Source organism: Ctenocephalides felis, unplaced genomic scaffold, assembly GCF_003426905.1.
Source record: "Ctenocephalides felis isolate EL2017-DRISC unplaced genomic scaffold, ASM342690v1 CF-g0.4_SCAFFOLD_03571, whole genome shotgun sequence".
In the NCBI taxonomy this organism is placed as follows: domain Eukaryota; kingdom Metazoa; phylum Arthropoda; class Insecta; order Siphonaptera; family Pulicidae; genus Ctenocephalides; species Ctenocephalides felis.
In genome coordinates, this window is record NW_020539725.1 from 65,491,159 (window position 1) to 65,505,172 (window position 14,014).

Consider the following 14,014-nt stretch of genomic DNA (forward strand, 5'->3'; position numbering starts at 1 on the left):
TTTTACATATGTTTATAAACGTTCAATATTAGCAAGTTTTTCATTATAATAAGTTTAATATATAGTAAATAACTATGCATATATTTACGTTTTTGAACATTTTGGCAAACATTAGAAAAAATGGATAGATGTGTGTGTGCATGAGTACGGATATAAATTTCGTCGAGAATTTTCAATGAAACTCTTCTGGCAAGCAAACGATAATGTAATTTCTAAGAACATGTTTTTGCAGAAAAAGGGCTCTACTGACGAGCAAACTAAAATTTCTTTAGAAATATTTTTATAAAAAAGAGACTCTACTGACGAGCAAACTAGAACTCCTTAGAAAATATTTATGCAGAAAAAGGACTCTACTGACGAGCAACCTAAATTAAAAAAAAAATTAAATATTTATACAAAAAATGAGTAGGAATTATTTTTATAAGGAAGGGACTCTACTGACGAGCAACCTAAAAACAATTATTTGTTTGACAATTATTTTTTCAATTTCTGTCCTGAATTTATTATGACATTAAAAATTTGACGTAAAGTTGTCACTTTGACGTAAATACAATTCACAAAAATGAAATTTTCAAAATTTTTGTGAACTACAGAAAATAAATCTCTTCAACAACAAATGATTTTAATTTTACTTAAACTTATTTTTTGAAAATGTTAATCTCGATTCCTTGAAAATAAAATTGCATCTCAAAAATGGCTGAAGAGTCAGAAAGACTTTCGACAAATGTTGTACCTGAACATTATGTTTTGGAATTGGATTTAGATCCAGGTGTTTCTGGTTATACAGGAAAAGTTACAATTAACTTGAAGGTAATAATATTTATACATTTGATAATCCTTCTTAAATGTTGTACCAAAAATAAGCTCAAAACTACTTTATTTTTGGTATAATAAATCAATGATGCACATTAATAGGTAATTCGATATCTGATAACCATAAAGAATTACAAATCACTATTTATTTATCACAAGTTTATTTATATATGAAGATCTTTTACAAAAACATCTATAAATAAAAAGTTTAAAAAATCTGCTTTACCAAATTAATTGTTTGAATTGCAGTTCAACTTATATCGGAGATACTTGCCAAAATTTAATCAAACGACTTCAATAACACAAAACAGTTCGCAAAATCACTTTAAAACACAATATAGATTTTTCAGTCACATTTTGAAGGAAATTTATTCAAAAGACGTATCTGTGAAGGATTTTTTATAATTATTTATAACAAAAATGTTATAAAGAAGTGCAATGACTTGAATTTCATACGCAAAAAAAAACTGTTATCCATTTTATTTTTTATTTTTTTAATTTTACAGATAAAACAGCAAACAAACTGTGTGATCCTAAGTTGTCTAGGAATAAATATCAAAAAAGCAACAATAAGCCACTGCAATGGTAAATTATCAAATAATAATTTATTACTAATAATTTATTAATTAAATTATTATTTTTAAGGAAAGGAGTGTTCGGACAATATATCCTTCCAAGAAAAAGACGAAAGAGCAACTATACAATTCAAAAAATGCATTCCCAAAGGAAATGCATGTTTGATCCTAGAATTTGGCAGAGAATTTCACGAAATTTCAGCAATTTGCAAATCAACATTTGATACTTGCAAAGGGTAATAAATGAAAAATATTGCGGAGCCAAGTCTGTCGTAAAATAGACCAAAGTTACGCTGCGTTTTTCATATAAAATAGCACTAAAAACTGTTCGAATGCGATGTGGTTATTGTACAGGCAGGCGCTTTGGATAGAAAATCTAACACAAAAAATACACTAATGTCAAAAAAAAATCTTATTATAAGTGCATCTTTGTGATGTGTCATTAACATATAAGTAAACTTAAATTTTATACAACCACAGAAACTTTTGCAAGTTTTTAGTACCATTTTATATGAGAAAACGCAACGTAACAGAGTTCAATTTACTGCGCCATGAATTTAGTTTTTTTATTTATTAATTTTTTTTCTGTAGGACAAAAACATACGTTATCAGTCATTTTGAGCCCAACAGGGCCCGTGAAGCTTTCCCTTGTTTTGATGAACCAGCTCTGAAGGCAACTTTTGACATCGTCATGAAAGTTCCTGAAAATTTGATGGCTTTGTCCAATATGGATGTCCGAGAAGAAGAGGTAAAATGCCTTCAGGCAAAATGCCACTTACACCTAACTTGATAAAAGATAAATTACTTCCAAACAGAGATTTTCGCGTGCACACTATAAAGAATGATTTAGTATAATTACCTAATTTATCAAAAATCGTTTTCTACTAGTCGAGACCTTTCAAATGATATCCCACATGCCATAAAAGTGACCATCAAGAAAATTTGAAGTAAAACTTCTTTAAGCTCGTCTACTACAAATTTGTAAAAAGAGTATATTTGTGAACACAAATTGCATAAACAAATTTTAAACCTTGATTATTAAGAAAAAATCAATAAATTTTAATATTCTAAATTTTTGCATTATGTATATAACGTTTTTATTACAATATAATCATTTTTTTGTAAAAATCGCATTCTACTCATTGAGACCTTTCAAACGATACCCCACATGCCATGAAAGTGCCAACAAAATTTTTGAAGTAAAACTTCTTTAGACTCCTATGCTACAAATTGTGAAAAGTGTACATTTTGTGGACACAAATAACATAAAACAGTTTTATACCTCAATTATTAAGAAAAAAAACAATAAATTAACATTCTAATATTTTTTGCAATATGTATATAACTTTTTTATTACAACATAATCATTTTTCATAAAAAATCGCATTCTACTCGTCGAGACCTTTCAAACGATACCCAACATGCCATAAAAGTAACCATAAAAATTTTTGAAGTAAAACTTCTTTAAGCTCGTTTACTAGAAACTCGTTAAAAGCGTATATTGAATATCTGAATCTTGATTCTTTTTGATCAGAACGTCCATGCAACTTTCCTCAAGGCAAAATGCCACTTACAACTAGTTTTAGTACTTAAAAATTATATGTTTTAGGTAAAATGTGGTTGCAAAACTGTTTGTTTCAACACAACCCCTAAAATGTCAACTTATTTACTGGCATTTTCGGTCGGAGAGTTTGAGTATATTGAAAGTCAAACAGGAAGTGGTACTAAGGTAATTATAATTAAAAAAATATATACAAAAATGGTTTTTGGAATTTAATTTTAAATCTAGCTAAAATTCTAAAGCTCACTTATATACTTGAAATAAATAATTTTAACTTTGCAATTTAGTTTATATAATTCTGAGAAATATGAGATAAGGTCCTTACATTCTAACTTCGCTTTATCAAGTTTTGTTTATTTATGTAAACATACTTAAACATGGTCGTGCAATTCATAAGCTCTTACATTTTGTCTATAAAATACGAATAACAAAAATTACAGTATTCATAATAATCTATTTGAAAACATTTAAATTTCCTCAATTTTTTTTGCAGGTAAGGGTCTATACGCCCCCAGGGATGAAAAAATATGGTCAATTCGGCCTTGAAGTGGCAGTAAAAGGTTTAGATATTTTTTCGAAACTTTTTGACGAACCTTATTCGTTGCCAAAATTGGATTTGGTGGTTACCAAAAATTTTGCGAGTGGTGCCATGGAGAATTGGGGACACATTTCATTTGGGTAAAAAATTATAATTTAAAAAAAAATTGGTAAAAGTTTCAGCAAGGTACCAAAATTTCCAGTAATTTTATTTTTAAAATGTTTGTGATATCCAAAATTTGATTTAATAAAGGTCAGATTATAAAATTTCAATCGTTATATAATAGATGAATGCTATAGCATCCACGTCAAGTTTTGTGCTTCTATTTCCCGTAATTTGTATACCCAAGATAGTTAGTGACTAAGGGAAAAGATAAGATAATACAAAATTCTATTATCATATTTTAATCGATATATACTAGATGAATGCTATAGCATCCACGTCAAGGATTAAGCTTCTATTTTCCGCTTGCGCATTAGTGACTTCGGGCAAAGATAAGATAATACGAAAATACTATTATCATATTTTAATCGTTATAAACTTAGATCAATGCCACAGCATCCACGTCAAGTATTACGGAAAAGATAAGATAATACGAAAATACTATCATCGTATTTTAATTGTTATATATTAGATGAATGCTATAGCATCCACGACAAGTTTTGTGCTTCTATTTCCCACAATTTGAATGATCCAAGGTAATTAGTAACTACTAGAATAGCCAAGATAATACAGAAATACTATTATGATATTTTAATCGATATATACTAGATGAATGCTATAGCATCCACGTCAATTAGTGACTATGGAAAATGATGCATTTTCAACTGAGAAGTAACCTTGCACGTTCGTGCCCAATAAAAGTGTAATTAGTCAGAATGTCACATTTTAATAATTGTATACTAGATGAATGCTATAGCATCCACGTCAAGTATTGCCTTTGTATTTTTCGCAATTTCTTGGCCAAATTGTATTGTATGCAGCAAATTAGTAACTAATACGAAAAATACTTAAATAATCAATTAGGCACCTCCTTAACAAGTTTGATAATTACAAAAACGTAATGTAAATTCCAAGTAATTGTCCTCAAAATTTGGATGCTATAGCATTCACGCCATTCTACATCCCACTAAAAGTGAATGCTATAGCATTCACTTTATATATATTTCATTACAGAGATATGTCTATGATCTTCAACAAAAACGAAACTCCAACAGTTTGGAAATCGTCAATATCAGGAACGGTTATTCACGAATTGGCACATTTGTGGTTTGGAGATCTTGTCACCATGAATTGGTAAATAAAACAGTGAAGTAGTTGTGAGTGGCATTTTGCCTTAAGGAAAGTTACATAAACTTCCCTATATTTTTACCTCATCAACTCAATTAATAAGAATTGCGATAAAGGCATTTAATATACACTTCTAATGAATTTATAGTAAACGAGCTTAAAGAAGTTTTACTTCAAAAATTTTTGATGATTACTTTTATGGCATGTGGGGTATCGTTTGAAAGGTTTCGACAAGTAGAATGCGATTTTCACAAAAAAAAAATATTTTGTAATAAAAACGTTATATACATACTGCATAAAATATTAATATGTTAAAATTTATTGCTTTTTTCCTAATTGACATTAACGATTTTATATGATTCTTGTCCACAAAATATACAATTATCACAAAGTAGTACCAGAGGAATTTAAAAAAGTTTTACTTCAAATTTTTTGTGGGTATCCAATTTGCTAATTGTTTGATTTCTCGGCTTATCTAGTCAAAACGTTTTGTATTTAAGTATGTTGTGTGGGGCATCATTTGAAAAGTCTAAAAAATATAAAATTGACTTTGGATTTTTAATATTAATTAGAATTTTAAAGTATATAGAGTTGCTGTATGGCATTATGATGTTAGACAGTATTATACATTATTTAATTTTGTACAAATTTGCCGAATATTTAATCAAAATCAGATTTACCGTTCAAAAGTTACAAGATATTTAATAAATTTACAAACGGTCTGATGGATCAAATGAGGGGTCAAAACGTTTTACGTTAAATATGTCGTGTGGGGTATCATTTGAAAGGTCTCGACGGACTCAATTCAAATATGAAATCGACTTTGATTGATTTTACATTTTGATTATTATTTTAAAGTACCTGGTTGCTGTAGGGCATTATGATGTTAGACAGTATTATACATTATTCAATTTTGTACAAATTTGCCGAATATTTTATCAAAATCTGATTTACCGTTCAAAAGTTACAAGACATTTTATAAATTTACAAACGGTCTGATGGGTCAAATAAGGAGTCAAAACGTTTTACTTCAAATATGTCGTGTGGGGTATCATTTGAAAGGTCTTTTTTAATAGAATCCGAATACTTTAATAAATTTCTAAATTTCTGAACTTTGATGATTTTTTTTTAAGATTCAACCGCTTATCATAGGCCATAATAGTATGACAAAATCATACAAATTGTAATTTTTTTTACAGGTGGAGCGATTTGTGGCTAAACGAAGGCTTTGCTTCATTCTACTCCGTTCTCGGAAAATATCGAATACTTCCTGAAATTGATCCTTGGAACGGATTTTTGCTGCACTTTTATGCAGCAATGGCTGCAGACGAAATGCCTGGGGCTGCACCGATTGTGCGAAAAGTATGAAAAAAATAATTGACACAAAAAATAAAAGTATAAAAAATTTTATATAACCTTTTTTTATGTAACCTTTACCCCAGGTTGGTTCAACTTCTGATGCCCAAGCAATGTTCAACGCCTCCAGCTACTCCAAAGGTGCAACCATAATTCGGATGCTAAGAAATTATTTGGAGGAAGATTATTCTAAGGGAATTAAAAATTATATACAAAAATATAAATTTCAAAGCGCTGGAACAGCAGATTTGTGGAAAGCTTTGGAAGAAGCCAGTGGAAAACCAATAGGTAACTAGTGGTGTATGGCATCGTGCCTTAAGGCAAATTGCCGGAACTTCCCGTACCGTAATGAAATATTCGAGAAATTTTACACGTTTTCAAATACATTATTACAAATACTGTAACTTTCATTATTTTTGCATTATCTTGTTATATCTGAGCAAATCAAATGTAAATCATAAATCAATTTATCTCCAGAACATTAACAACAATCGTCATTTCATTTCGAATTCAATTTCAAAAAATAGTTGCCTAATTTGCACAAAATTGAAAAAGTGCTCCCGTCTAGTCACAGTCTAAACGCACTTGCAAATAATTCTGTGCGACATTTTCACTTGTACTGTGCTTAGCTTGGCGGCATTTTCACATTTTTTTAATAGTTTGTTTAATAAAATTGCTCCATTACATAAACAGTCTAAACGCACTCGGGTAAACATTTGTACCAGAGCGGCGCTTAGACTGTGCTTAGCCTGGGTAATTTTTTGAATTTTTAATCCAAAATTATAAAAATATTTTATGGAAAATAAAAAAAGATGTAATAATTTTTTAGCCTTAAAAGCAAATGTTTTGTCAATACAAGCAGAAAGTTTTTTAGATCATTCAAATCGGACGCTTAGTTCACTCAAAAACTGCCATTTTTTGCATATTTAGCTCTATATCTTCGAAATGGCGGGACCTGTTTTTGCCAAAAACTAGTCACCTCCTCTCCCAACTATTACTAATCGAATGTTTTTTAGATCATTCAAATCCGATACTCCGTTTTTCTTAAAAACTCGATTTGTATTTTCTGCATTCTTTGCTCCGTATCTCCGTAACGGCCAGACCTGCCTTTGCCAAAAACTAATCAGCACATCTTCCTATCAATAAAAATCCAATGTTTTTTAATTCATTCAAATCGGTTGATCCGTGCGCCCGAAAACGTGGACGAAGAAATGCCGACACACACAAAACACACACGCATACACACATATTCATTTTTTCTGAGGCATGCCAAAATGTTCAGAAACCTTTGAAACGTCGAGAAATGTAAAAATTTTCATTTTCGATTTTCGGCCCATTACAATAACTCACCCTACGGGAAGTTAAAAATTACCCAAGCTAAGCACAGTCTAAGCGCCACTTTGGTACAAATGTTTACTCAAGTGCGTTTAGACTGTTTATGTACCGGAGCAGTTTTCCAATTTTGTGAAAATTATTGAAAAATGTGAAAATGCCGCCAAGCTAAGCACAGTATAAGTGAAAATATCGCATGAAATTATTTGCAAATGCGTTTAGACTGTGACTATACGAGAGCACTTTTTCAATTTTGTGCAAATTAGGAAACTGTTTTTTTTTTTTAAATTGAATTCGAAATGAAACGACGATTGTTAATGTTATGGAGATGATAAATTGATGTGTGATTTACATTTGATTTGCTCAGATTTGACAAGATAGCAAAAATAATGAAAGTTACAGTATTTGTAATAATATATTTAAAAACGTTTAAAATTTCTCGAATATTTCATTACGATACGGAAAGTTCCAGCAATTTGCCTTAAGGCACGATGCTATACACCACTAGTTACTAAATGAATTTTCTTGCAGGTTGCATGATGAACGCCTGGGTAAACCAACCGGGTTACCCTTTGCTGACAGTATCAGAAACGCATTGCGGAACCACAAGAACCATTAATATAAAACAAGAAGTGTTCACCAAAAGTACTGACCAGGAGGTACCTCCGATGCAATGGACAATACCCATAACTGTCATGACTTCTAAATGCCCAACTGGAGTAAGTGGTAATTGATAACTAACTAGTTGGTATTGGTATTTAGCCTTGGGGCAAGTTACATGAACTTCCCGATATGTGTAAATAATCAACTTAATCAATAATAAACAAATTCATTTATGAGTGATTAGAAGTATTCCGAGTGGATTTATTACACATAATTGAACACGAACGAACACGTTAACTCGGAGTATTTTCTAAAAGCAAATTTTCAAAAATCAATAATTTTTATAATTGAACCAGTTTCCGTAGGACTTTAATGATTTACTACGTTCATTAAAACCAAGTACTCTATCGTTATACTAAGTATATCGTCTAATTTTAATATTAACAAATGTCAAAAAAACTACTCATTTTCTCAAACTTTGATAAATTTTTAAAATTATACTACTTGTCATAAGGCCGTGATATTTCAATAAGTTCTAGAAGACCATGATATATATCGCCGAAAAAATTAAATTTGCTTTTAGAAAATACTCCAAGTTAAAATGTTCGTTCGTTTTCAATTATGTGTAATAAATCCACTCGGAATACTTCAAATCACTCATAAATTAATTAAATTTTTAAATATTAAACTTAAATTTTTTTTCAACAGTTATTACATTGAAAATTTTGTCAACAGTTGATTACAAGAAAACGGCTCGGTAGATTTTCAACTAAAACTAATAAGTATCATTCCCAACTAATATGTTTCAAACAATTTTTGATTTTTTTAAATCGATTCGGTAGCTTGAGCTTAAATGTGGACGAAAAGTTTAACACTTTTTTCCAAATTTCAAAGAAACGGCTCGGCCGATCGTCGCACAAAAGTGTCAAGCCATAGTCCTCATTGAGGTACATCAAATGGTTTTTAAATTTATGAAATCGGTTCAGGCGTTTTTGAGCAATCGTCGATGAAAGGTTTAATTTTGACAAATGCCAAAAAGACCATACTAATTTTTGCAAACTTTGACGAATTTTTAAAGCTAAACGAGTTGTCGTAGGGGCGTAAATATTTTAGTATGATCTAGAAGACTATGGTAAAAAAAATAATCACAAAAATTGTATAAGAAAACGGTCCGGCCGATCTCTACCAAAAACTAATCAGCACGATTTCCAACCAATATCTTTTGAACGGTTTTTGAATTTTCAAAATCGATTCAGAATTGCGGGCTAAAACGTGGACGAAAATTTTTTCACTTTTCTGCTATTTACAAAGAAACGTCTCGGCTGATCGTCACACAGAAACGCTAGTCTTCATCGAGATACATTGAATGACTTTTAAATTTTTGAATTTGGTCCAGACGTTTTTAAGAAAACGTTGATTTACGCCAAAAAATCTGTTCACACACACGCACACACACATACTTTTTCCTTAAAATTGGTCCCATTCGATTCAGAATGGCTTGAAACGTCGAGAAAACATAAAATTAGCGAATCGGATTTTTTGATGAAAACATAAACTTCTCCTTCGGGAAGTTAACAAGTACCAACATAATGTTTGTTTTATTTTTTAGTATACCGTCAGCACTTTGATGGAATGTCAATCGACGTCTATGACTGTTGAAGATTTGGCACCATGCGATTGGGTGAAATTAAATGTAGGAACCATGGATTATTATAGGGTTCTGTACCCGCCAGAAATGATGGATAAATTTGGGCCAGCAATAGAAGGTTTGTCTATGCCAGTTTTGGACAGGATTGGTTTGTTAGAGGATATGTATGCGATGGCAAGTTCTGGCAGAAAGACCATGGAAACGGTAAGGAATAGATTTGTAATTAGAGATACATGGGCCATAACATACAAATGTTATGGCAAGGCCATGTTACGCTTCAACTTCCATACATTATGCTACACCTTCTCAAACTTTATATAAGACCTTTTCAAACTTTATATATCCATATTCAGTTAGATCGTCAGTATAGTTTTTCCAACTTCTCAATTTGCTCCTTTGATATTTAATTTGCCAGTCAGTAGAGCAAATAAATTTAAAATTTAAACAAAAGAGACTCTACTGACGAGCAAACTAAATTAGATGTAAATGCACTACTAATATCGAGAAAATTATCACATTCTGAAAAATTTAAAAGTAACTCTACTGACTGAGAAATTAAATATCAAAGAAATCTAAAAGAATCAAATTTGAGAAGTTCCAAAAAAACTCTATGACGATCAACTGAATATGGATATATTAAGTATAAAAATAACTCTACTGACGAGCAAATAGATTCTGAAATTCAAACAAAAAAGACTTTATTAACGAGCAAAAAAATTTACAATTCAAATAAAAATGACTCTACTGACGAGCAAACTAAAATTAGAGGTAAAATTAAAAAAAGGGACTAATCAATCCAGAAATTTAACAAGAACTCTACTAACGAGCAAACTAATCTAAATACACTTTGGAATGGAAAAAGGGACTCTACTGACGAGCAAACGAGCAAAATAGTAGAGCAAATAGGCTCTACTGACATACAAATTGACTTTCAACAACATTTGGAATGAAAAATAGGACTCTACGACAAGCAAATTGATTTTCAATGAAGTTTGAAATATAAAAAGGACTCTACTGACAAGCAAATTTAATATGGCACTTGAAAATGCGAAAAAGGACTCTACTGTCAAGCAAATCGAATTTAACACTTAAAATGAGAAAAAAGACTGTACTTACAAGCAAACTAGGTGTAAAACTTTGATAACAAAAAAGAGACTCTACTGACAAGCAAAAGAATTTAGATCTTGTAATTAAAGAAAGGACTCTATTGATAAGCAAATTAAATCTAAAACTTTCATAAGGCAAAAGGGACTCTACTAACAAGCAAACTACATCTAGAACTTTAAAAGGGCAAAAGGGACTCTACTGACAAAACTTAGTCATTTAAAAAAGGACTCTACTGAAAAGCAAAAGAAATCTAAAACTGTGTTAAGACAAAGGAGACTCTTAAACTTGGACGTTTAAAAAGGGACTCTACTGACAAGCAAACGCAATCTAAAACTTAGTTTTAAAAATGGGAACTCTACTGACTAACAAAAAAATCTAGAACATTAAAAAAAACATGAGAGACTCTACTTACAAAAGGAACTCTACAAACTTTAAAATGATAAAAGGGACTCTACTAACAAGCAAACTATATCTAGAACTTGTAAACAGTAAAAAAAAACTCTACTAACTCGCAAATGGGGAAAAAAGTCTACTCTAAAGACTTTTTCTGTTTGATTTCTATGAAATATTTTCAATCAATTTTTTTCAGTTTTTCCAATTCCTATGCCACTACAAAAACGAAGATTCACCATTCGTCTGGGAATCCATTGGTAACATTTTAAGAAAAATGCACAGTTTGGTGTCTAACACGGATTTAAAAATGAGTTCAAACAATTTGTCTTGAATATGTTTTGTGAAATCAAGAAAAACGTCAGCTGGGACGACAGAAGTTGTGAGCCTTTTCCATAACTAAAATGAGGATTTGATTTTGACTTGTCTTGTTGAATTTGAAGACGAGGAAACTATCGAGAAGGCAAAAAACAGGTAATAAATAAAACATAATTGGAATTTAAAGATAAGATTTATTTACTAGGTGTTTTACTTTTTTAAGATTTAAACAAACAATTCGTGATGACCAAAAATCAGCCCTGATATAATGCATCCTTGATGATAGGGGTGATGAAACAGCAGATTGTGCAACTTTTGATCAAGTCGTCAAAATTAAGGATCAGATGAAGACTAACTTCACCAAACATAAGTAAGTACTATTTTTGAACTATATCCTTCTATTCGTTTTTAAAAAGGCGCTTGGTACTACTTCAACGTGCAAAGAAGTTTTACTTCAAAAATTTTTGATGGTTACTTTTATGGCATGTGGGGTATCATTTGAAAGGTCTTTTTTATTAGAATCCGAATACTGAAAAAAGTTTGGAAATTTAGCAGTAATTCTGAATAACCATTAATTTTACAGTTGAAATAATTTTTGTCTTCTTTTTATTAATATAAGTCGTACCATAAAACTTGATCATTTACCAAAATAAATTATATAGCAGTTTGATAAAAAAATAAAACTAAAAGTTTGATTGTGTATCACGAATAATTACTACTTTCAGTTAATAAAGAAAAGAAAGAAATTGAAGAGAATTAACAACGAATACTAAATTCGTATTCTACTTTTCCAGCCCTTTCAAATGATACGTCACATAAAAATTAGTGTAATAATAAATAATAACATCCTTACATTTTTTGCAATATGTATATAACGTTTTTATTACAATATACACATTTTTTGTAAGAAATCGTATTCTACTCGTCGAGACCTTTTAAACGATACCCCACATGCCATTAAAAGTAACTATCAGAAAATTTTGAAGTAAAACTTCTTTAGGCTCATCTGCTACAAAATCGTTAAAGGTGTATATTTTGTGAACAAATCACATAGTTACTATTAGTATCCGGATTGTATACAAAAGGACCTTTCAAACAATACCCAACATGCCAAAGTAATCATCAAAAAATATTGAAGTAAAACTTCTTTAGACTTATCTGCTTCAAATTTGTAATAAGTGTATATTTTGTTAACAAATCACATAGTTACTTTTAGCACTCGGATTCTATTCAAAAAGACCTTTCAAATGATACCCAACATGCCAAAAAACACAATTTTAAGTTTTTGAAGTAAAACTTCTTTAGACTCATCTGCTTCAAATTCGTAAAAAGTGTATGATTTGTGAACAAATCACATATTTACTTTTAGTATTTGGATTCTATTTAAAAAGACCTTTCAAACGATACCCAACAAGCTACAAAAAAAACAATCAAGAAATTTTGAAGTAAAACTTCTTTAAACTCATCTACTATAAATTCTAAAAAAATGTATATTTTGTGAACAAATCACATAGTTACTTTTAGCATTTGGATTCTATACAAAAAGACCTTTCAAACCCAACATGCCAAAGTGACATAATTTTAAGTTTTTTTAAAGTAAAACTTCTTTAGACTTTTCTGCTACAATTTGGTAAAAAGTGTATATTTTGTTAGCAAATCACATAGTTACTTTTGGTATTCGGATTCTATACAAAAAGACCTTTCAAACGATATCCAACATGCCAAAAAACACAATTTTAATATTATGAAGTAAAACTTCTTTAGACTCATCTACTACAAATTCATAAAAAGTGTATATTTTGTGAACAAATCACATTTACTTTTAGTATTCGGATTCTATTTAAAAACACCTTTCAAACGAAACCCAACAAGCCATAAAAGTAACCATCAAATAATTTTGTAGTAAAACTTCTTTAGGCCAGTCTACTACAAAATCGTAAAAAGTGTATATTTTGTTAATAAATCACATAGTTACTTTTAGTATTTGGATTCTATACAGAAAGACCTTTCAAATGATACCCAACATGCCAAAGTAATACAATTTTAATTTTTTTAAGTAAAACTTCTTTAAGCTCGAAATCTAAAAATTGATTATGTTGAGTATCGGATCAATGCCTTGGGGCAAAATGCTACTAACAACTTGTTTTTATGTTTTTTGCAAGAATCCTGAATGCATTTTTTGAAGTAAAACTTCTTTAGACTCCTCTGCTACAAATTTGTAAAAAGTGTATATTTTGTGAACAAATCACATAGTTACTTTTAGTATTCGGATTATATTCACAAAGACCTTTCAAACGAAACCCAACATGCCAAAGTAACACAATTTTAATTTTTTGAAGTAAAACTTTTTTAGGCTCGTCTGCTACAAATTCGTAAAAAGTGTATATTTTGTTAACAAATCACTTTTGTTAGTATTCGGATTCTATTCAAAAAGACCTTTCAAATGAGACCCCACATGCCATAAAAGTAACCATCAAAAATTT

At 30.2% G+C, this 14,014-nt stretch overlaps 1 protein-coding gene across 1 annotated transcript in view; it reads left to right on the forward strand.

Annotated features, from left to right (window-relative positions):
- The first annotated feature begins 693 nt into the window (after nucleotides 1-693).
- The window catches only part of LOC113386513, a 41,135-nt gene continuing 27,814 nt past the window's right edge, over nucleotides 694-14,014 (forward strand). The window contains exons 1-11 of the mRNA XM_026624293.1: nucleotides 694-810; nucleotides 1,320-1,398; nucleotides 1,459-1,624; nucleotides 1,980-2,136; nucleotides 2,998-3,117; nucleotides 3,443-3,627; nucleotides 4,664-4,783; nucleotides 5,977-6,139; nucleotides 6,220-6,421; nucleotides 7,997-8,184; nucleotides 9,678-9,920. Coding sequence (XP_026480078.1) covers nucleotides 694-810; nucleotides 1,320-1,398; nucleotides 1,459-1,624; nucleotides 1,980-2,136; nucleotides 2,998-3,117; nucleotides 3,443-3,627; nucleotides 4,664-4,783; nucleotides 5,977-6,139; nucleotides 6,220-6,421; nucleotides 7,997-8,184; nucleotides 9,678-9,920 — 1,740 coding nt within the window. The remainder of the gene's footprint in view (nucleotides 811-1,319; nucleotides 1,399-1,458; nucleotides 1,625-1,979; nucleotides 2,137-2,997; nucleotides 3,118-3,442; nucleotides 3,628-4,663; nucleotides 4,784-5,976; nucleotides 6,140-6,219; nucleotides 6,422-7,996; nucleotides 8,185-9,677; nucleotides 9,921-14,014) is intronic.